Source organism: Phasianus colchicus, chromosome 1, assembly GCF_987193195.1.
Source record: "Phasianus colchicus chromosome 1, bPhaCol1.hap1.1, whole genome shotgun sequence".
In the NCBI taxonomy this organism is placed as follows: domain Eukaryota; kingdom Metazoa; phylum Chordata; class Aves; order Galliformes; family Phasianidae; genus Phasianus; species Phasianus colchicus.
Window position 1 is genome coordinate 68,779,990 of NC_143436.1, and position 24,461 is coordinate 68,804,450.

The following is a 24,461-nucleotide window of genomic DNA, read 5'->3' on the forward strand; positions in this document are numbered from 1 at the left end:
GGTCCCTGTGCTCTGTCTACCCTTGGACTGCAAGTTTTTACAGCCACCTTGACCCAGAATTCTTTCTTCAGGAGAACAGGCACTGCAACTGCAGCTAGCCAGCACAGCAGGACAGGGCTTTGAAATCCATACGACACAAGCAGCGACTCTTTTCATGTAGGCCAACATTTCAGCAAATAAAAAAGGCATGTCTTTTCCCACTAGAAGCCAACTTCAGAACAAGAATTTATGCAGATAATCCAGAGCCAAGTTACTAAATCAGTGTTTGTTAAGACATTTGTTCAACAAATCTTTCATTCACAAAGCCCAGGAGCATGTTGTCTGCTTGATTTAAAGAGGAGAGAAAATGGGCACCAAACCAATTGTTATGTTCTGCACTGTCATACAGAAAGTCCAGGTTATACTTTCAGAGAGACCTTTGAAGGTGAGTCATTTGGTCCTCTGGAGAGAAGCCCAAAACAGGAGATAGCCTGTGATAACTTGAAAGTACCCTCTGCTGCCCTGACACATTCCACTGCATTGAGACAATGTGAGGAGCGCATGGCCCAGGCAGTGGCTCAGAATAAAAAGCAATGCCATATTCAAGTAGCCCACCAGAGGGGAGATCAGTTCCCTCACACTGTCCTTCACAATCCCATCTCACAGCATAAAAATCTGGACTGAAGTCAGTCCTAGACCCGAACACACGGTGTCTACCAAGTCAGAAACAGACATTAGTGCAATATATATAATCACCGATTTCAGAAAAAATAAGGCAGTTTCCCCAGGGTGGCTCATGCTCGAGTCAGATGGGCACTGTAACTTGTTGTAGCTGCACATGTGCTTTTCTAGCAAGAACGCGTTTCAAAGAGCCCCTTTGTGCACAGCTGCAGCTGCCCACAGGCTGGTTTGCCACCTCCTGTGGCTTTGGAGGCCCCTACTGGAAGTTGGAGATGTACGTGCACTGTGCAGTCCGGGGCAATAAAGCAGCTCCTTTTCATCTGGCAAAGCTGCAGCATGAAATTAATAGTTCAGGATTGTGTAGAGGGCTTGAGAAAACACGTTCAATTTACCCTGGTTTTATTACCTCACAGTTTTCAAGTGGGGCAATGCCCCAGCTGGCTGGATAGTAAAATCACACTGCATAGGGCTTAGCAGCAAAACAGACAGATAGTGATCAAAAGTGCTGAAGTCAAGACACAGAAGCCATAAACTGTTGGCTAGTTCAAAAGAAAACATTATTCCAGCAACGTTTCCTTTCCTGTCTTCAGCTAAAAATCAGAATGAAACAGAGAAAAGGAAGAAGTGTGCAAAAAATGGGAAAGACAGAGATGGTTTAAGAAATCAAGGGAACTATTTTTTTCCAGCCTCAAATTGTTTAGAGTTCAAAAAGTGGTTTAAATATACATTTAATTTAATTCAACGTATATTTAATTCAACGTATATATCAACTACTTTACTACTTTGCTAAGTTCACTTTTCATTTTTTAAACAGAAAGTAAAATTCCCTGTTTTTAGATTACCTGGTGGTCTAGAATTTATTACTGAGAAAAAAAACAAGCTCTTTCAGTATCATAAACATAGCAAATAAACAGCTTCATTTTAGTCAAGTCCCTATCTGTAGACCACACTCTGGAGAGCAAGCCCTTCTAACCAGAACCTCCCAGTGCATGAGGTAAGACCCCAGAAAGAGCCAGTTCATCCGCACCCTCCTAATCCTAGTTCAACACGTGTGCTCCGCACGCTAAAATGCAGCCAGCACTGCTCTCACTTGACTCCCTTCCCCTTGGCTGCGTGGCATTGCAGGTTATTTGCACACACAAGCAGAAATAGGTAGCACTCTGCCCAGACTTCTGCAATACAAATTACTTGTTTCTGACTAATCACATCACAGACCGAAGTAATCTCTTAAACTTGTTACTCTGGCTGTTGTTGTTGTTGCTTTTTTTTTTTTTTTCCTTCCACACATTTTCACACACAGCAACAGAACAAAAAATCCAAACCCAAATAACAAAATCTGAGTTTTTCCCATGCACAATGTTTCTCACTGTAAGAATACTTCAATGTGAAGAAAGAGAAGGCAAATATACAGCCTAAACTGTTCAAATCACATTTTTTTTAAAGGGCTGTCTGAGTCCTTATGGTCAATCTTATTTTCAGAGTTAAAATTACCACTTGACCAAAAGGCAACAAGCAGGACAAATTTAATAAAGACTGAGACATAACCACAACAATCCTCTGTGCTACACTGAGTAAAATTTACTGACCATTACCCACTTTACTGCCAGCAGAGAATTACCACTGTTATTTCTTCTGCCTCACAAAAGCAACCTAATTAATAAGGGTTTCTTCACAAAAATCTAGGAAACTCAGGCTGCATATTCTCTGTTCCTCAGCAACATTTCCAGCCACTTCGAAAAGCCTGCTCTGACTAATAAAAGAGGAAGAATTTCACAAGTATCTCTAGCATTTGTTTAAATGCAAAGAATTTTATTTTTAGAGAGCAACGGTCAAACTTTGTATATTTAAAACAGTTTGATTTTCAAGAAGGTTAAACTGAACCCAGAAGAGTAGCCTTGAGAAAGCCTACAGCTGAGAACTTCTCATTTGTTGTAGCTGAGAAAATTCCTAGTTCAAATAAGGTTTAGTCCTTACGTTTTCTTAGGGTTCAGCTCGGAACATTATGCATGATCAGGGTCCCTCATGTCACACTTTTCTGCATGGCTGAGATTAGCAACAAGTATTTCTCCTCTGTCTTGCCTCCAACTCCAAGTTGTTTCACCGTGTCAGTAAGATATCTTCATACTAGACAACCTTAGAACTCAAGGTTATAGACATTTCTTTGGCACCTGAGACTGACTGGCACTCAATCCTACTGGATATGGGATATAAACTGCTAAGATACAAAGCCCAAGAGTCCAAAAATCAGTTTTTTGCAAGAAAGAAGAGAAAGGTAGCAAAAACAAAAAAATAGGGGGGAAGGGGATAGGTATAAAAGTCTTGCAGGAAAAAGGAATATAAGGAGACACCACTCAAGTAACTTCTCAATACTTAGATATAAAATGATTTGGCAACTCTGTCAAGAGGGATTTCTAGTGCAGTAAGGTCCTCACCCCCACCTCAAGTGACAGCTCTGCATCTGGAGTTATCAACCATAGTCCAAACATAAAGAGACAACCTCCTTTTCTCATGGCTCAGCCAGAAAGCCAGTACAGCCTCTCCCTGGCATCCACACAGCGTCAGCACATTATGCTTGTGACTGTTCACAGCAGAAGGCATTCACACGTGTGCCCTCCGAATGAGACCTGAGTGATGGCAAAACTGCAGTGAGAAGAAAATGCATTAATCAGACTTCACTGTCAAGGTGTCATGTGCTGCCCGTGGAAAACTGCTGCACTGTAAACAAGGAAAACAAGGCACAACCTACACAGAGTATTCATTGCCACAGACTGAAAGAACACTTTCAGGCTCTGCCCAACAAAAACCTCTCTGCAAAAAGCCTAGGGGTCAAAGTGACACCAAGACAATTAAGCTCATAATCCTCAAGGTAATCACCAACTCCAAAGCAGGTCCCTCACTGAATAGCCTGGTCAACACAGATCATTTAGATATTCTTGTCTTTTCCCTGGGAACTCCAAAGGTCAGGTAACCAAAAATGAACCTGGCTTTCATTTAAGTAAAGAAACACATGCATAATTCAGTAAAGCATATTTCAAGCTCTGGGATTTGTACAATCAAAACTTGAAGAACAGGTACTCTAGAGGCTCAAAGAAATCCCAAATTAACTACTTGTAATTACAAAATCTCGTGATTTTCAAGCCAGATCTCGTGATTTGTTTGCAGCCTGACTCAGGGTTTTCAATGCTTAGAGTTGGCAACTCTGACTAAGCAGGGATATGAAATAAGAGAGAGAGTGACTACCCGCCAGGCTTCTGTTTTCCTGGGACAGAAGACAAAGCAGCTCTGACAATTCCAGCTGGCAATACCATCCAGGCACTCCTCCAAGGCCAAACACACTGGATAAAATCCTCATCAGACAAAAAAACTGTATCAGAAGCAGTTAGTGTTGTTGCTTAATAGCTGTTTTCTTAACTTCAATATAGCATATATTTTCTTTGAAAGGATGAAGGGGGTGGAAGGGAAGAGTTGGGCCACAGTATTGACAAATCCCTTGCCAAATGTCATTAGCAATGAAGTCCCTTACAAATTACATCAGTATGAAACAAATCAGAAAACAGTGAGTTTCCATTTCCTCCTCATGTCTGGCTAGACAGAGACTTCAAGATCAGCTTTCATCTATAGTTTGGTATCAACCCTCCTGTGCTTCTTGCTTAGTGTGGCAGGGATGTTAAGCAAGTAATTGCTATCATTAAAAAGAAAAATAGCTCGATCACTCCTGCTCCCCATCCCTGTCAAATACTGACTCCTTCATTAGGCTTCCCCAGAGCCATTTCAGTACACTGCACTCATCTTCTCCCTGCTCCAGATAGAGGTAGGAGGCTCCAGATGGGGCACGTCTCCAGCCACGGCCCTTGTATCTTCCTGAGTGATGCCTAACCCTGAGCCAATAACCCCAGCATCTCCACCAAGATGGTATCTGACAAGATGCTCTGGACAGTAATGGGACTCAAATGTCCACCTTCTAGTAGCACTCAGCCCTCCCCACCTGCTCATGGGTGAAACAAAAAGAGAGCAAGCACAGTGAGAAGCTAAGAAGAAGGGCCGTTCTGCTTTTTACTGCTTTTGCTTCCCCTCGAAAGGCAAGAGCGTATCTGAAAGAAATGTGTCCTTAGTTCTTCGTGTTTTGACTGACAAAACCAAATAATACCATAAACAGAGTTTTTCTATAGCAACTCAGCTCCTGAAACACTTTACTGAGCTGTAAATCTTTGACTAAAGCATTTATGTAACACCATCTATTCACACTGCCCTAACTAACCTTAACTAACCATTCCATTATAATGAGTCCATTATCCCCTGCTTTATTGTATTTTTTCTTAAAACAGAGATCAAAGATTTGGATCTAGTGGCATCATGCCGATTTCATTTTTATTACTGGCTCCCTAGGTCTATCATAAATATTCATTGGCCATCCTTAATACAATGCATTGAATTCTGCTCACTGCTATCACTGGTGCAATTGCAAACTACAAACAGGGTTGTTGCTCAAACATATTAAATAAAGCAACAGCAAATTTCTGACAGTAAACAACAACAACAACAACAAAAAAACACCACAAAACAAAACAACCCTTCCCCCTTCCAAGGAAATTCAAGGCTGAAGGAGACATTTTCTCTCGCCCCCTCCACGACTGCAGACATTTGACTGCTGTGGGAGGTTGACTGTGCAGCAGCAGCAGCAGCAGCAGCAGCTGACCTGCTCCCACAGACAGGAGGCATTTTTGAGAAGTCCACAGTTGCCACACAGTGGTCTCTGTGATAATGCAGCATTACGCTGTGTTCATCAGGATAAACAAAAAATGTTCCTCGATAGAGATATAAAAACTGCTCAGAAATGTGGACTTGATGCATAGCAGCTAATACTTTTAAATATTAGTTAATAGGGGTGGGGATAGAAATATCCCACCACTCAGTCAGCAAAAAGTTTTACACATTTTTTTTCTTAGAACACCCAAGAACAATTGCAGATATCCCAAACTTCAGGATGTTGCAATTTGTTTCTTCTCCCATATTCATCACTCCCACATTCCATGCAGCTCCTCGCCGCAGCGCAGCTCTCTTGGCATGAGGCAGGCAGGTGAGGGAAACACGAATTGTACCTGTGTGCTTTGCTCCTGCTCTATGAATAAACACAGACACAGGCTTCTTGGGATGTCATCTGGACAGTTTAAACAATAACCAATTCCTAAAATTTGGTTGGCTATGGGAAATGCATTTCTCCTCATGTTAAGCAACTATTAGATTATTAATACATATAGAAACATAGAATCATAAAATCCTTAGAGTTGGAAAGGACCACTGAAGTCCGTTAAGTCCAACTCCCCTGCAATAAACAGGGACACCACAGCTAAATCAGGTTGCCTGGGACCTTATCCAGCCTCACCTTTAAAGTCTCCACAGATGGGGCATCCACCACATCTTCGGGTAACCTGTTCCAGTGCCTCACCACCCTCACTGTAAAAGATTTTTTCTTTGTATCTAACATAAATCTACACTCTCTGAGCTTGAAGCCATTTACCCTTGTACTATCACTACAGACTCTGCTAAAGAGTCTGTCTCCTTCTTTCCAGTAGCTCCCTTTTAGATACTGAAAGGCTGCTATCAGGTCAGCTTGCAGCCTTCTCTTCTCCAGACTGAACAGCCCCATCTCTCTTAGCCTGTCTCATAGGAGAGGTGTTCCGTTCCTTGGATCATTTTTGTGGCCCTCCTCTGGATGCACTCACAGGTGCAGGTCCACGTCTCTCTTGTACTGAGGACTCCACATCTGGATGCAGTACTCCAGGGGAGGCCTCGCCAGCACAGAGAAGAGGGGCAGGATCACCTCCCTCAACCTGCTGGCCATGCTTCTTTTGATGCAGCCCAGGTTACAGCTGGCTTTCTGGGCTGTGAGGGCATATCAGACACTCTGTATTCTTTTAAAAACAAAGCAGTGTGGTAGGACGTGGAATGCACATTCAGATATTTATCTTCTAACGTGACTCCACCGCAGAGGTAATATACTGCTCATTGCAAAATAAGATGCCACAGGAATAAATCATCTAAGATATTTATATTTATGCATAGGAATATATTCTCAAACAAAACTCCACAAATCTGAAGATGAGAACCATACAATAAAACTGCTGACTCAGTTTATTTATTAATCTACAACATATCTTTGGTCATTTATCTACCCCCTTGCTAATCTAGTATCTGCTAGGAACTTGTATTAAATTCCTAAAAATCTCTTACTACTTTGATCATGATTTAAAATACATAAATAAAATCAGACCAAAATAAAACCTTGATTCTGATGCCTTCATGATGCAGAATTTGATTCAAATGCGTATAGTGAAATCTTTAGTGAAATCCATCCCACAATAAAAAAAAAGTAAATTCTACTGTAGTTCTTTACATGTAGGATCCTGATAAGTTTCAGCAACTTTGTGCCTGAGTAAGGTGACACGAATCATATTCAGAGGTCTGTGAAGGTTTCAATTGTTAAAAGCTTCCTTCCCTTGCACTCTTTTCTATTTGTTTTTAACTAAAAAATGATATTAATAGAAAAGGATGCCTAACAGTTCACAGTTGGTTAGGATCTCCTTGCTGGTTTTGCTGTTCTTCACATCAGACCCATAGAAAGGAATTCATATAAAAAAAGGAAAAAACAAGGAGTATCCTTTTGTCACAAACACTACACAGACAGGAAATTACAGAGCAGAAGTTGGACATATGAAGTTCAGAGCAAGGTTTGTTATTGTTTTGCTCGTTGCCGCATCTACAGAAAAGAAAATACTGTATGGTATCAGATGCTCCGTTAGAGGAAATATATTATATGCAAGAAGGGCAGACAATATTCCAAAACAATTTATCAATCAGGATGTGGGGCTTAATATTTCTGAAACAAACCTGGAGAACTACATATCATATTCTGAGAAAATGAAAAATAAATGTATGCTACTGAGAGGCTGAGAGCTTTAGAAAGAAATGTATTTACAACTGTGTCTTCTCAGCCTTGGTATCTGCCACTGGATTTGTTTATGACTTGGAGAAGAATAAATAAAAAATATGAAACAAAGAAAAATAAGTGCCAGTGAGCTGAGTTAAAAGCACCTTTAAGTCTCCAGAGATAACACATTTGGATGACGGTGACAGTTAATAATTACACGTTAAAAAAGGGGCAGCATGATTAAAGCACCCAGTCCCATAAAACAGAGATACACTTCACTCCCATGGCAGTATATTCAAGAGCTCATCTTTCACTGAATCAGGCCTTCACACCTCAGCAGAGGTCAGAAATGCTGTCTTCTATGATCGTGTCCAGGTGACCAAGAGCCACAAGCTCTACTTCAAACTATGCCTGACAGAGACCACAGCAACTGGCCCAGGCAAGGGGCTTTGAACATCCTTCTGAATGCAAGCGGATGATACTAAAAGTCTGGATCAAATGTCTGGGGCCTGTGACTTAGAGAAAAAATGTTTTCCCTTAAAAGGAAGCCATGCTTTTCAGAGACTGAGTAGCTGCAGTTGCGGGTTTTTGCAACAGAAGCAAAATAAATCTCCTATAAAGTGATCGGAAAGTCAGCAGAATATCTGGGGACGGTCCAAAGGAATGCACATTGCAGAAGGGGTACTACAGAGATCAGGGAAGTTACTTCAGAACAGTCTTATTTCATGTTGTGTGTCAAAGCACCAGAAACATGCAGCAGTAACAACATGCCCTAGCAGCTGATGGCCTGAGGCGCTAAACACCACGGCTAATAATCCCTGGCTGGTACAAACAATGGTATCATGTGCTTTGTGATATCCTCATGCTTAATTATTCTAGCTGGAAGCTGAGAAGGAGGGGAAAGTGAAACTGCATTGGTTTGTTTCACTGTAGGTTTTATTGCTTTGGCTTGTAAAATGTCAGCATATGTGTATAATGAGAAATTACCACATTCTAAGGGTCTGACCACATTTAGTGTTTAGTCTTGCATATCTGAGTGCTCTGACTCTCCTTCTGCTGCAATTACTGGCTCAGAGGATTCACAGCAATAGCAAAGCTTGCATATTCCACTATGATGAATCAATGCCACACACCAGCACCTCCATGTAAACCCTCACACAGATGGAGACTTTGCCCCAGCAGTGTCTTATCTTCCTGCCGTGTTTGGTCACTTGACTGCTGTGACAAATTCACAACACTGCTTTCTTGCCCATACCAATGCATGTGCTGGTTGCAGCAGCCAATCTGGCAGTGCTAAAGCTGATCAAACACTCTTCTTTCGTGAACCTCCAGTTCCTCCCAGACTGCACCTATTATCCTGAGGTAAGAGGCTTAATGCAGGATATTGCAAAAAATGTACTTTACCGTCTGAAACTGAAGGGTGATTAAAAAAAAAATTAAAAAATTCAACACAAACAGCATTGAGCTTAAATATTTTCCTACAGTATTTCGAACCTCACATCACTGTACAAACTCAATGAGTGAGAACAACCTATTGACAACAGGAAAAAAAACAGCCTAGTGCATAATCATTTTTCTCTATGAACAGAAATAAAGCAGACAGCAAAATTGTTGAAAAAGTAAATATGATTCTTCAGAATGTCTGCAGTGTCACTAATCCAAAACGTAACGGAAATAAAGGAATTTCACATCCTTTCTCTGACACAGAACAAATGTCCTTTAAAGCCATTATACATTCAGAAAATCCCCATGTGTTCAGAATTATTCCCTTTTTCCCCCCACTTATTATTACCTATATATGTTATTTATCTGCATACTGCCTAATTCACAGATGCAGTGAAAAGAAAATAATCTTGAAAAGTAAAACAGAAGGCAATAGCTACACTTTCAATTACAAAAGCTGACGCAATGGGACACTGCAGTGGCTCCCAGCAACATCACCCAGCTTCCAAGGCACACTGAGATCATTTTTCCCTGCACAAAAAGACCTGCAGTTCCACTGGTTTCAGCTTGATGGGTAGATCAATATATTTACAAATTGAGACAGCTCCTTTTGACAAAGTTGTTTGAGTTTTCTCAATAGCTGCATGTGAAATGACTCAGTTTTTCTGGGATAAACTGACCAACAGCCAACAGTGGCTATGTCATGGATGTTTGCAGTGAAAAAGAAGCTGCATCAAATTTCACATGCATTTTGGTGTTGTTGCTGAAAACAACAAGGAGAGGATAGCTTACATTTCATAACTAAAGTGGAATACAAAAATATTAACATTTCAAAATGGAAGACTACAAAGAACAAAGCTACCTCTACCATTCTGAACTGTGAAGCTAGTGCAAAAGTATTAAGAGAAAGACAATATATTTCAGGAGTTTTTCCAAAATAAAGGTGAAAAGCACAGATACATACTTCTGACAATTAAGCAGCTTACGCAGTCTTTGTTCTGCTGACACTTTAAAAATATTCAATGCTTTTAATTATTTATACTGCAATTCAACACCTAAGGCAGAAAGTAAGTAAAAAGTCTGTTCCACAGCACAAATAACCCTTACTGAAGTGTACAGCCAATTGTGCTTTTTCTAGAAACTACCATTTGGCAGGATATACGGTCTTGGACTCTACTATATTCTCTAATACACTATGACTCATTAGCATTCTGACCAGCCAATGATGTTACAGTAAACTTGTCAAATATACATGTTATCATGTATAAAACGGTACATTTTTCCAAGAGATGCTGACCTCATTAAGAACAACTGGTAAATCTGAAAGCTCAAGGCACTGACATGTCAGCAGCCAAAGTGGGTTGAAATGTTGCACGTGTTCTCCGTATTCTGTGACATGTAAGTATGTCTGGAGTCAGCATTCATAAAGAAGTTAAACTGAAATCAAGCACTATGGCAAAGAACAAGAAAAAGACTTGACTAAAAAACTTTAGAAATGCTAGACCAAATGGTGGTATAAAAACTACTAGCAGTAACAAACACAGATGGGGCAGACCTAGTCCAAGGGCAGTCTTTTCACTGTTCCTCTTCTTACACAGTCAATATAAAGTCTGCTTTTATCTATACCACAGTAATTGTCTGGGCACTGCTTCACCCCAGTGCCTTAATGCTGTTCTGAAAGATATTTCTGTAAGAGAGGGGCTGTAGATCAAGTTTCATTCCAGTTAGTTACCTAATCAATACAAATAGGACTAGGACTCAACACAGAACTCCAGGGAGATTGTGATAATCACCTACAATTACTTATGAAAGCCAATCAATGACCAGGAGGTTTTGTGTGTCATTTATATACCTTAAATCAAACTTCTGAAATTAAACTTTGATTCCTAACACAATTAGATGTTGCAGCACTTGGCAAAACAATGCATAAGCAAGCACTGCCTCAAAGGCAGATTGCAAGTGCAACTGAGGATGAAGCCAGGAGAGCATGAGCAGCACAGACCATGCAACAAGAGGAGGCTCAACAACAGAGTTGACTCCAGGCAATGGATAAGGGACAGATTGGAAATAGTCATGAAAACAGTGAAATACGCTCCTAAAGCTATCTTTTCTTCCTGTTGCTTCATCAATACAGACTACTTTACAGCAGTCAAATGAAAGAAAAGACAACAGAATGCCCAGGTCCCATACCTGAATCTTAACTATGGGAAGAAAGAGAGAGGATGATATTTGATTTCATTTTTTTTCCGGTTTCTTTCTGTAATAAAGTCTGCAGAAAGTGGAAATTTACCATTTCTGTCAAATGTATCACAAAAAATATGTTATGATGAATGATTAAGAAACTGAGGCTTTTTGTCAGAATGTCATGTGTCCCTCTGTAGCTCTGCACTCATGTTACTGTTCAATCACAGAATACCAATATCCCATAATATTAGCAAGAGATAGAATTAAGGGGATATGAGATATAGAATATCCCAAATTGGAAGGGACCCATAAGGATCATCAAGTCCAACTCCTGGCTCCACACAGGACCACCCAAAAATCTGACCATATGTCTGAGAGCATTATCCAGATGCTTCTTGAACTCCGGATAACATTTCAGACTGTGACAAAACCATTCACTAGAAGTTGGAATCCTGCACAACAGGCTATTCATTGTTCTATTTTTACTGTTCTGAAGTTTTTATTACAAACAATGACTCCTAAGAATATAAAGCCAGATACGTATTTGCAAATCATACAGGCCTGTTTACTAGTTTATTTGCTTGCAATGATTCATTATGTTTCTCACATGTAAAATCCATGGGATTTAAGAGAAAGCACAAAGGAGAAATTCTGTTTCCTGAAAAGCTCTTCTACCTGGCGTACCTTTGCAACTTCTGAGATGGTGGAAATCACGAGAGGGGTCTGGGCTTACATCCTTTGATGTTCACTGCTGAGGACCAGAGGCTGGGCTGGCAGGGTGCAGAGCCCCTACAAACCAATGGAGTACGCTCCCTCTGGTGGTTTCACTCAGTCTTGATTTATCAGCATCCATGCAAAGGCACCAAAAGGAATTAAAACAGACAAGGTTTTTTGTTTGTTTGGAATATTGTGCACTGAAGCACTGTTTTTTTTTCCACCTAAAATTTGTTAACTTTTGGTGGGTCAGTGTAACTATTTTGGAGAAGTTTGGCACTTTTCTTCGTAACATGCAGTTACAAAAGAAAGGAAGTTTTTCCATATGATGCAGCGGGATTATGGACCCAGAAAGTTAATAAAGTAATAATAATAATAATAAAGAATAATATCTGCTTCATGTGTGAAACTTATTAGGACATGAAAAAAACTCACAACTGTCTGCTCTGGCCTACCCACATTCTTCTTTTAGCTAGATTCTTTTACAGGAGGTGAAGAGAAAATATATTCGCTCTGTTTGCACTGGTTTGGTTGTGTCAGTATACAGAAAAGCTGATGTTTTGCTATTGCTTCTTTTGTCTTCATTTCACTGTTCTGCACTGAGAGTTTTTTAATCCTGTTGGCAGGTTGCTTAGAAGCTTGGGCAACATGCTCCCATACCCATATGTTGAAATCAAAATAAAGAGTATACCGTCAAAACAAAGACACTGTGAATATTCCCCATTTGTAATATATGTCTCATTTATCATGAAAGAGAAGAGTTTCTGCCTTATCACATTGTTTGACAGTACCAAAACACTTAACTGTAAAAATAAAGTCTCATACATTCAGAAATAGGCATGCATATCTTAGTCACCAAAACACTTCTTATGGTTAGATTAGGAGTAAGATTGAATCGCATAGCTATCATATCTGACTGGTGGATAAGTCTGCCAGGTACAATAACATGAATGAGCACTGTTACTTTGATACGTGAGAATACTTGGGTGTAAAAGCCTAAAACAGTGAAATGGTGTGACTTTTCTAAAAGTAAAGTGAAACCCATGAACACACTTGACTAAACATGTCAGCTGTGATCAAATGAAAATAATGGCAGTGAAAGATTAGATAATAGCTGTATGATTCATCTTCATGAGTGAATAATACTGAAAGAATTTGGGGAATACTCAGAAATAAGGATAAGGAAATACAAAAGGTACACAAAAAGCTTGTAACCTTTAGGAAGGGAAAGCTGCGATGCAAGTTGAAATCTAGCTACCAACACCCAAAGCTGCAAGCAAAATAAAATGGATATTTGAATAAGTTGTTTTTGCTCTTTTGAGAAAAAAACTGGGCAATAAGGGGAAGGAAAGACAGAACAAATGTTAATCGGTTCAAGAAAAATTAAAACATTCTACAGACTCTGTCACTTCTCCACAAAACAGGCAACTCTGCTTAAACATTACATATTCCTGTCACATATTTATAAGCATTAAAACGTTTATGGAGCACAAAAGTCTGGCACCACAGGCAGCGGAGAAAACTGTACAATTGCAATTAAAAAACCCAATGCTTCTAATTGATTATCTGCTAGATAAAGTCAGATGTCAGACCAGAGGATTAATTTCTAGAAACACATACTTCCAATACATAATAATTAAATATAGCAATACTAGCTACTGCAAATTTATTTAGTCTTTCTTGCTCTGACTTTTAAAGTCCCTGATACAGAACTATCTATGTAAGGGAAGTAGTTTCCTTTGTTTAAATCTTACAGAATCACAGAATCACAGAATCGTTAATCGTTACTTTCCGTCATGCCACACAGTTTCTGAAAAACCACATCATCTTCAAAATGCGTGAGAAATTGAAATCATGACATATTCTGTTACTGTTCTAGAACCCACATTTTAATACCATTCTATTAGTTCTATATTTAAAAATAAAATGGTAGCAGTACCTCTTCCGCAAAGTTGGTTTTCTTGTCAAGCATTTCTCGTAATGTCTGAAGAATTTTAATGCAGAGCTTTTCTTCTTTCTCCATCAGCTTCTTTGTGTGATTAATCAACCTTAAAGTAAAATATAAAACCTTAAAGAGCATTGCACGCTGTTACTAAGCCATGCTAAAATTTCTTCATGCAAAAATTACTCATCATTATATTTTTCCTTAAGGGAAGGAAATAAAAGTAGACAAAAGAAATCGTAATTAAAAAGGAGATGGGGCTTTCAAGGTATTGTGAGTTTTTTATTACAATTTGTGCATCTTCTTGCCCATACAGAAGGCAGAATTCTACACCCACTTTTTTCTGAATGCTTCCAGATTAAGATCCAAACTTGCTCTTTCTTTCTTTACTTGAAGGTAACTATGCATTTTCATTAACTTTTATTTAAAGCTAATCAGAGTTCATTGTGCTTCTTACAAACTTTAAAAGCTACAACCTTTGTACACCTTCTAACTTCAATGATGGTTGTAATAAATAATTATATAACGAGCAAATTTATTTTATAATGAGCCAACTGGATCCAAAAGGATCCCCAAAGCATTCCTAAAAACTTCACATGGAAACATTCAGAAATGCAGTTATTTGGCTGAAGCACAGCCATTGTTTACACTCACACAACATCATGAGACTATCTCAAGTCAGAAAACAAGGTACATGTTTGCCTCTAGCTAAAACCATGCCAAGACTTTGGGTTTTGCTATCCTTAAGCCAATGCCAGAAGAAGCCTTTTTATGTCTGTACAGAGCAAGTTCTAGCATAGCTGCTGTGAAAGCAGAAGGAAGGAGGAAATCTGAAGGCCTTGGTTTCCTTTCTTCAATACCAGTGTTGGCTTATGGTTAATAGAACAGTGTTTGAATTAAATTGTGTGATGAACACACAGCGAAGGTGCTGTGGCCACCAATTTGCATAGATACATTACTGGTCATAAAGCACAAGCAGGCACCCAAAATAGGCATGAGAGGGACGAAACAGCATCATCTAAATCTCTGTTCTGTAACACAATGAAACTGAATATATTTAAAGCATTGCTAACTTTGTGTGCTAAAGCCATCTTGGACTCAATAAAAACATCATGCAGGACTTTCCCAATGTCACATTAACAAAATGCATTAATTATGAGTCCAAAAATATACAGATCTCAGGTCTGCAGTAATAACAATTTTTTTTGAAGTTACATATTTATATCAGGGTTCTTACATTGCTCTGCAAAACATTCCTTGCTGTGCAAGTTAATTAAATCCAACAGAAACCTGTTTATTGCATTATACAGGCCACACTCGGCAGACCTCAACTTGATTTGATACTGACTTTGAACAGGAGTTTGAGCAGAGGGAATGAGATGGAACAAGCTCCAAATTTAACTTCAGTTTTCCAAACATATGAAGTATATTGTTACAGTGCTACCTCTGCAGAATAAGCAAAAAGCCAAGGAACCAGGAGAGTTTTCAAATGTGTCGATTTCCCCCACAATAAGTCAGTTGAAATTAGAGTTTCTCAAGGGCAGTGAGGGCAACTCACTCGAGGATTAATAAAAACTATCGAACAACTCTATTCCAATGCACAAATTGCAGATAAAAGATCTAATAATTCAGGATCAGGTGGGGTGCCAGTGAAATGTATCTGAAAAAGAGCCACTGCAATTTAAAATAAAAAGGAAATGGTTTATTCGCTTTATTAAAAAAATAAATAAAATAGCCCTGAGCACCCTTCTCCATTATGAAATCCTGAAAATTCTACCACAGAAAGTCTAAGTTTCTGCTGTCAGTTTGGAGAAACTTAATAGCAAGAGTAGCCCATTAAGAAAACAGAAGTAGATTGTTCCTGTCAGAATTTTAGCAAGCTTCTAACATTCAATTTCTAGGCAGACAAGGCAAGCAATGCTCTCTCTACTCCTCTCCAGACTTCTAGATCTCTGAAAAATATAAAACATGCAGCAAAAGACCTCAATTTAAGATTTCAATACGAACTCAGACTCCTACATGCTTAAGTCACTACTGAAAATTAGAGGGGAGTGCTGTTGAAAAGTTTAACTTCCAGTCATCTTTTCCAAAGAAGCCTTTCCATATACACCACTTACTTGGACATGAAAGCACCACATCTTATTCTGGCATCGCTCCCTTCAGGAAAAAGCAGCTCTGGACTATGCAGCACATCAACCAGCACTGAGAATTCAGCCTGCATCATGGGAGTGAATTGCTGCTCCAAGGAGGACACTACATCCTAGGAAATAAAGATGAGTATGATTTACAACTGAAGTCAGCCAAGAAAACTAGAAGAACATTGCTGTGGAGCTGCACAATACTGTGGGCTATTTGACCTAGCACTTCTTAACCTATGCAACAGTAAAGCAACCTCCTCCACGGCTGCTCCTCAAGCAGGATGAGGAGGGGAAGGTGCCCATTACTCTCCATCTTACTGTTTTCTTTTATATTTCTCCCCTGCAATAATGCCTCCAAAACACTCAGGAACATTTAGAATGAGAAGAGGGCCACGAAGATGATCAGAGGGCTGGAGCACCTCCCCCTGGGGAATAGGCTGAGAGAGCTGGGGCTGTTCAGCCTGGAGGAGAGGAGGCTCCAGAAGGCCCTTATAGCAGCCTCCCAGTACCTAAAGGGGACCTACAGGAAAGCTGGGGAGGGACTTTTTATAAGGGATATAAAGGAACATATAAGGGATGTATATAAGGAATATATTTTTATAGCAACAGGATGAGGAGAAATGGCTTTAAACTGGAAGAGGGTAGATTTAGACTAGATACGAGGAAGAAATTCATTACTGTGGGGGTGGTGAGACACTGGAACAGGTTGCCCAGTGAGGTTGTGGATGCCCCCACCCTGAAAGCATTCAAAGCCAGGCTGGATGGGCCTTTGAGCAACCTGGTCTAGAGGGAGGTGTCCCTGCCTATAGCAGGGGGTTGGAACTAGGTGATATTAAACATTCCTTTCAACCCAAACTGCTCTATGATTCTGTGATGTTTCTATGGTGGTGTACTGGAAATGCACTGCATTCTGTATACGTGATGTTAGCGTATCACCTAAAATGTTGCTTCCTGAGTATGTAGGGCACCTCTATTTATTTGAGTCCTGCTGGTTTTCATAAACACCTGATGTCATTTAACCACTACCTTCACAAGATGATTTCCATGTTTTAAGTAATCTCTAGTGAAAGAAACCTGACATAATGGTTCCTATAAACCAGAGGACCTCCCTCCATACCCCAAAAAGAACTTGCAACTGTGACAGGGCAGAAGGGAGATCCTTCTCTGTGGATCACCTTAGGGAACAAAAGCAAAGCTCCAACGCCTCTCTACTGACTTCTGTATGAGCTGAATTCAGATCACAGATCAAAAGTCTCTCAGTATTGACTTTACTTTGAACAGACACCAAACAGGAGCTCAACCCTGCTTCCATCACCACCAAGTTCAAGGTTCACTGTATTCCAGCACTAAAATGGCAATGAGTTTCTCTGTGGTGTTTTCCACTGCTGACACATCACAGATAAATACACAGCTACTACCAACCCAAGCCATTTGCTATTTTGTACCTGTAGTTTTTCTATTATGTTCCTGTAATCCCAGGCAGGCCCACCAAGAGCTTCTTTAAAACGTGGTCCGCTGCGGGCTGACATTCTCCACCCCATGGCTGCCCTCTGCACCATGTTAGAGTGACTCTTCATGAACAAGGTGTTGACCTGGCTGTCCAAATCCACTGGAATTGCAATCCCACGGTTCTTCGCTTTAAGAGAAAGAAAGAAGGCATCTAGAGTGAGAAAAACTTCATAGTTTTCTGTAAACCACGGCATGCAAAATCCTGATTCTCTAGAAGCTGAGGGGAGAGACTGAGAGTGGGATTTCACTTCAGTAAGTTTTAAAAATAAGGATCAAGACCTAAGCTGGTAGAAATCAGCTGTTATCTAGTTAAAGACAGAGAGCTGAACCACTTAAAATGAGCTGCGAATGGTTTCCAGTATATAGTTTCACAGGCACAGACACTTATTTTTAAAAGACAGATTATTTTTGTTACCAACTCATTAAAAAAAAAAAAGAATCAGATCCAGAGATACTAACAAGAGTAACAAAGTGAACATGCAGCAAAGCTATTTTTTCTGTATTCGGGAGTAAATTCAAAAGTCCTTCCTAGCAGACATATGCACAACTTGCTAATTTATCCCATGTGCTATTTGTTGCTTTCTGACTATTTTTTTTTTTTTTTTGCAAGGACCTTGAGAAACCAACCGTATACAAATTAAATTTGAAAGATCTTCTTTTCTCTTCCTTCAATTTCCTATACAGACAGAGCTGTTAAGTCATGAGATTCGTGGACACCACTGCAATATAACTGATAAGCAGATACAATTGGCAAATACAGATCAATAATTCGACTTCTTTTAATTATTTTTTTTTTTTAGGCTTTGGTGTAAGATGGAAAGTGATAAAAGAGAGAATAATAGAGAAAAAAAAACAACCTGGGTGAAGACTTGCTCCAATTTTTACAGAGCATGCAATGTTGAATTCCCAATGCATACAGAGCTGTCATTTGAAAAGTAAGTCCAAAAGACAGTGCTAGAAGATAGCTGCCCTTTCCTTTCTGAATATGTTTGCATTAGCTGTATCTCTATTTCACCTGAGATCAGAGTGATATTCTTCTAAGGCTCTGCATGAATTGTCTGAAATTCGACAAACAAACAAGAGATTGATGCAGCAATACTTCTATTTGAAAGATCAGGTCACATTTAAATGATTAGGTTTCATATTGTATGCCATTTCACTTAATTTCCATGGCTCAGTTTATGCTTAGTAAAAACTGAGAAATAGCCCTACCTCATTTGTGGTTCTTTACCATAAGCCGGCAATAACTAATTTATTTTTTTCCTTATTGAAATGAGGTGGATTTTTTTTTAAAAGCACTGGCCCACATTAAAGTTCTGCACAACACGTCATTTCTCTGAGGCGTTTCCCCCCTTCTGCACTGACATGCATGCTTTGCACAGAAGAGGAAGGCATCAAAAATATCACACCTCTCCCTCCTATTTCCTAAAACATATACAACTTCAGGTCCTGAACTTGTGATGTCAGTAGATGACCTTCTTTCCTAAACAGACTGTGCATCTAACCAAACAGGAGTACTTGCAAGCACAGAGTCATGCTTAGAGCTCTGATGAATGAAGGCTCATGTCTTGCCAAGCACAGTGAGTCATGGATCCCAGGCAGAAACTTTCTCTTCCTCTCAACACTATACTGTAATGACAGTATTTAGAATAAACCTAAAAGTGGCTGTGATACCTCAACCCTCAACTTCAGAGACTATAGCAAGTGTGCTGTCATAGGCATCCTCGTTCCCTCAGTACCTCTCACCAGCACACCCTACTCTCTTTGCCTTGGCTCCCACAAGGGTGTATCCTGTGGCAGGACCAGGGCCTCCACCTGCTGGTCAGGCTCAACTGCAAAATCCCAGGCCATTTAGATGGGATGTAAGAGAACTCTAATGCTCTATTTCTAGCTGGTACTTTCTTTTAAATAGTCTGCAGTAGGAAATTAAAGACATTTTTGTTTAGGTCAAGATAGGAAGACATTTCCCAATAACCATATGCAAATCATCATCACCAGAAGTATGGCAGTTTCAGCACTGGCAGTTGACTTTTCATTCCCACTCTCCATTTGTTTTGAAGGCAAGGTTCTCAATTATCATGAGGAAAATGCTACATGTGGCTGGTCATTATTTCTAATGACTATTTTTCCATGTTACTTGCCCAGGTTATTTTTCAGAACACATCTGTCCTGTTGCCGCTTACATTATTAAAGAAGTCTATTAATGTTCTGCCAGTGTGGTTAGGGTGCTGTTGCCTATTAATCCAATTTATTGTTTCCTAATGTCAATCACTAGAATGTTATCAGACAACGCATACTTCTCAATTAAGTGATATGTATGCAGAATTCTGATACATCCAGGAATAAATTTAGCAATGGGGAGCACACTGTTCAGAGGAAAACCCAGACTTCTGCAGTCCTACAGATGCCATTTGAAGTTAACAGCTTCCATCAATGTCTGAGCTGCAGTCAAGGACTACGACTGTTCAAAGCATTGCAGCTAATTAAAACTATCACAAAGAAAACCAGAGAGAGAAAAAAAAATATTCCTTTGTTTCGAGCAGTTTTTATATGTATAATTCCATTTGTAATTAAGATCTGTATTAGTTGTCAAAGGGCACTGTTGAAGTCTAAGCTGTAAACAAAGCCTTTGTCTTCTTATTTCTTTGCAGCTTGTAGAAAGTTTATCTTTCATTTGTTTCACATTTCATTATTTAAAACAACATGAAACATATTTTTACATTTTGGAAAGCTGATGAACAAATGTGAGCATAAATATTTATTTTTAATTTAGGTGTTGTAGGCTGCTTTCCTCTTCAAAATGTGTCAATCTCCCTGAAAGCATGAACATAAAATATTTAAAAGCATGTTTATTTTTGTTCCACTTAGAAATACTTTTGGACAGCACTCAAACTTGCAAAGTAGGGTTAGAGCTGGTAGAAGAAGGAATGAGGAGGGGGTAAAATTCTGTTCTTCATTTGACTGGTGAACTCAGGAAAAAAGCATGCTACTTATCCATATGTAAACTGGTACCATTGGTATCTAGCAGGATACTTACCACAATGGACTAGCACATATCATCAGCTTGGGCAAAAATCTGCCTTGCAATGAGGTCAAGGTGCCTGCTTACACACTGCATCAGTCCCAGCTAGGGCACTCTACACAGGGCTAGTCACATTCTAAATATACTACACTGTTTTGCCAATGCCAGAATAACTGTGATTTGCTGAAGGTCACTCACAAGAGTAGTGGCAATAACTGCACTTGAGCCAAGACAAGTGAACAAACGGCACCAGCAGAAATGGTAAGCAGCAGTGCCCAAATTCAGGTAGGCCATAGCAAGATGTTCTGCTCCACGCTGGGTGGTTGTGGGCATATTCAATGTCCCATCAGCTTTGCCTCTCCTTTTCTGTTTCAGCTATGAAAAAGTAGTGTGAGATGGGGACACAAAAGAAAAGAGGAACAGTAATGATGAGAATCATTAGCAGTTTAATTCAGGCCTCTCTCTACAAGCAAGCTGGGCTCCACAGAAGTTCCAGTAGCACACTCCAGCTGCTGAGAAGGGCTGAAACAGGCTGAATACATTGTATTTTGTTAAATTACCTGCATGTACATGTCTTCACAGAATCAGAGAACATGGAAGTGGAATCTTTACTGATATGCTGTCTTTTCATTATGCCGTCTACCTGAGAGTAGGATCGATTTAGTACTAAGGATTTCCAGGAAATGGTCCTTATCTGTAATTTTCCTTGGAAAACTATTCTTCAGAGTAACACATCTTGCTGTAAGGAAGCTTTTAATTCTCCTTGATATTCCCACCTTGTGCTTTCTAATTTTAAATTTTGCTCCATTAGCTTTGGATGATATAGTATTTAATAGCTTCCCAGTGTTTAGTGCATTTTGTGCTACATAAAGCAATCCCTAATGTAGGTTTTGGGACGCACTCACCAGGGTTTCACGGCCTTAGAATTCCTGAAGGAGGAGTGGGACATAGAATTTGGGTCACAAAACCACCACGGCTGCTCCTAGCTGCGAGTCCCTTACTCTCCTTGCATTTTATACCCCTCTTGTACTTGCAGACAGCTATCTCATGTTCTGCCATCTTCCCCAGTTGTCACTTAACAGATATATGCATATTTAGTTCAATTAATTTGGCTCCATAAATCAGTCCCAGCAGCTCCTTAATCATTTACTGACTGCTTAACAAATGCATTTGGATGGAGAGACACTAATGCTAGCAACAGCATGACTTTTTAAGGAAAATAAAAGCTTTGTGTAGACAAGACACAAGCCTGCCAGTCTTGCACCCTTCACTCAGATGTTTTTTTTTTTCCAGCAGAAAATCTACATTAAAATATTTATCAGTCTGTAAAAAGATCATCATTGAATTTTTCTTGCAATTAGGGAAACACAAACAGTTAAAATAGAATAAAATATGTGTTTCTTCTGAAATGTACTCTTCTTGCTGTCAAAAAAGTAACAACAGGATAATTATCTTATTTGAACTAAAAACTGAAAGTGAAGGTCTAGCTTTTATAAAATGGAAAACTGAAATAGGAAGAGGAGCAAAGTATTTTCAAGGCTAAAAAACTGGTTAGGGGAAGTTCATCAGCATGGACATTAAAACAAGAGCAATAATTCCACAGAAGCAAGAAAATGTATCCTAGACTTTAATGTTTCCTTTGTGTGATCTGACAGGGAAATTGGAAAGGTTGTTAGAGCACGTACAAGTACAGTCAAGAAGCATCACAGGAAGTTATTTTTTTGGTTCTGCACAACCTTAATGGGGTAACAGAGAGCTGAAAATGGAGAATAAACATAACTAGAAAGGACTCAACCAGTCCTTCGGACCTTTATTCCCTCATTACAGACAACTCACATTTTTTAATCTTTTTTCAAAATGTACCAAGCTCCATATAAAACAAAGCTGCATTTGCTGCCACTTTCTCTTTTCATGAACACTTCTCATGAACGCCTCTCACTCACAATGAAACGTAACTTAGGTTACTTACAGCCTCACATATTTTAAACAACATTGGTTTTGTATCAGCACTGTCCTTTAGCTTACATGTCTCTTCTTTGCCACTGCTGATCTTCCTAAGTACTAACAATACAGGTCTTTATTTTGCAAGGGAAAATATGTGGAACTCTCATAAAGCCTCCTCCTGTCGCACGGTTCTCCATTCCCCTGCTTATCACAATAGTACTTCCTCTGTACTTCCTCTGTCCTCTGTACTCTGTTGGAGATTTGAACTTTCAAAAAAGTATTCTGACAAAATTTGCCTCCTGTTTTGAACGATTCTTTTGCTTTTCCAGCACAAAATCCTAGAGTATGATCTGATAATGAGTAATGTGATTTGGCATGCTAATAGATTTTTTAAAAGGTCTGCCAAGAGAAACAGCCTAACAAAATATGAGTTACTATCTGCCACTGTTTACTCACCTGGAAATTCTAATTATTTCATTATTTCATTATTGGTGGTAATAGCAGTCACACAAATGCTACTTAAAATATCCTTTGCGTGCACGCAGCATCGAAGGGAAGATGCAATTTGCAGAAAATACAGAGGATAAAGCTAACAAATACTAGAACAAGAGTACAACACAACATGTAGCTCAGTACACTGAGGTGCTTCAACCTTGTAACAAAAGCAAAAACTCATACTCAGGGGTGAAGGTCTAAGAGGCAAAAGGCAGCTTTTGCAGAGGGCCTGGAAGACTGGTCAGCTGTGGAAGAACAAACCTGCTCCCGTACCATTTAAGACACAGTCAAGATCTTTAGTAGTGAAGACAGGTGACATTCCTTGGTATTACCATATGGAAACATAGCAGATGATTTAAACGACAATCCTTCTGGCCTCAATCTTGAAAAAATTATAAGATCTAGGAACTGAAAGTCCTTTGATAATGAATTCACTCAAAACAAAATAAATACTGGTCTTCTTAGCTCCTTTGCTTTCACAAGGATCAGGGACCTTTTAAACAATTTTCATTTGTAGCTTCATCTTGCTGTCAAGATAACCATTTTGATCATTCATTTTTGGACTGTATTTTCAAGCAAAAGATCAGTGCCATGTGATAACATAAAAATGCAGAAGTGATTTATTTATAATGTATTAATTTAGTTAAAGTGATTATATGCTTCAAAAATTCACATGAATAAGAAGTATTACTATATATATATATTATTCTGTAATTATTTTAAATCATGCCAGTGTAAGCAACTGTTTACTAAGCAACAAAAATTCAAGTGTATTGGTATCTTCGTGTTCCAAATCCCTTGGAGTCACAGAAGGGTCTGCTGAAAAATGCAAGCAAGCCTGTATACTTCCTGCTGAACTGGAGGCAGAGAACTGCCTGGAGACAAATACGCAAGTGAAGCTTGAAAAGCTTATGAAGTTTTTCTCTGGTAGTCAGATGGAGTTGAAGTACCAAGGTTATAAGAAATCAGCTTTTGCAACATATCTTCTTCTTGACCTGTAAGATGTACACTCTTACAGTGCTCATAAGAAGACAGATTCTAAACTCTTAACACAATATTTATATCTACTTGCCAGCAACGTAACTAGTAAGCACTGAGCAGAATGTACGTTGCTTAAACTTGCTCCAAAATGGGTCTTTTAAAAGTGCATTATTATATGGATCTTTGATATCTTGGGAAATCTGTGTATGATCTCTCCTCCTGCTGAGATTCATTTCTAAATCCAGGGCTACTACCAAAAAAAAATTTAGAAAATCATGTTTGTTCTTTCAACTCTATACTACATTTATTTTCCATCAAAAGTCTTTCGTCTCTGCTGTAAATCTGTCCAGTACTCTATCTCTCTGATTTAGGCAAAATCTTTCTAGAGTGTTTTTTTTAAACCCTGCTGTGAAACATGAAGGCCCTGACATTAAAGCTGTCAGACTCTCAAGTTAAAAAAAAAAAAAAGAAAAAGAAAGAAAAAAAGCAGAAGAGTGCTCA

At 39.2% G+C, this 24,461-nt stretch overlaps 1 protein-coding gene across 6 annotated transcripts in view; it reads right to left on the reverse strand.

Annotated features, from left to right (window-relative positions):
- The window catches only part of ITPR2 (inositol 1,4,5-trisphosphate receptor type 2), a 263,254-nt gene that overhangs the window by 106,915 nt on the left and 131,878 nt on the right, over nucleotides 1-24,461 (reverse strand). For all 6 annotated transcript variants that reach the window (XM_090146695.1, XM_031597173.2, XM_090146688.1 and 3 more), the window contains 3 exons: nucleotides 17,455-17,645; nucleotides 15,989-16,131; nucleotides 13,869-13,977 (listed from right to left, as the gene is read on the reverse strand). In XM_090146695.1, the coding sequence (XP_090002821.1) occupies nucleotides 13,869-13,977; nucleotides 15,989-16,131; nucleotides 17,455-17,645 (443 nt within the window). The remainder of the gene's footprint in view (nucleotides 1-13,868; nucleotides 13,978-15,988; nucleotides 16,132-17,454; nucleotides 17,646-24,461) is intronic.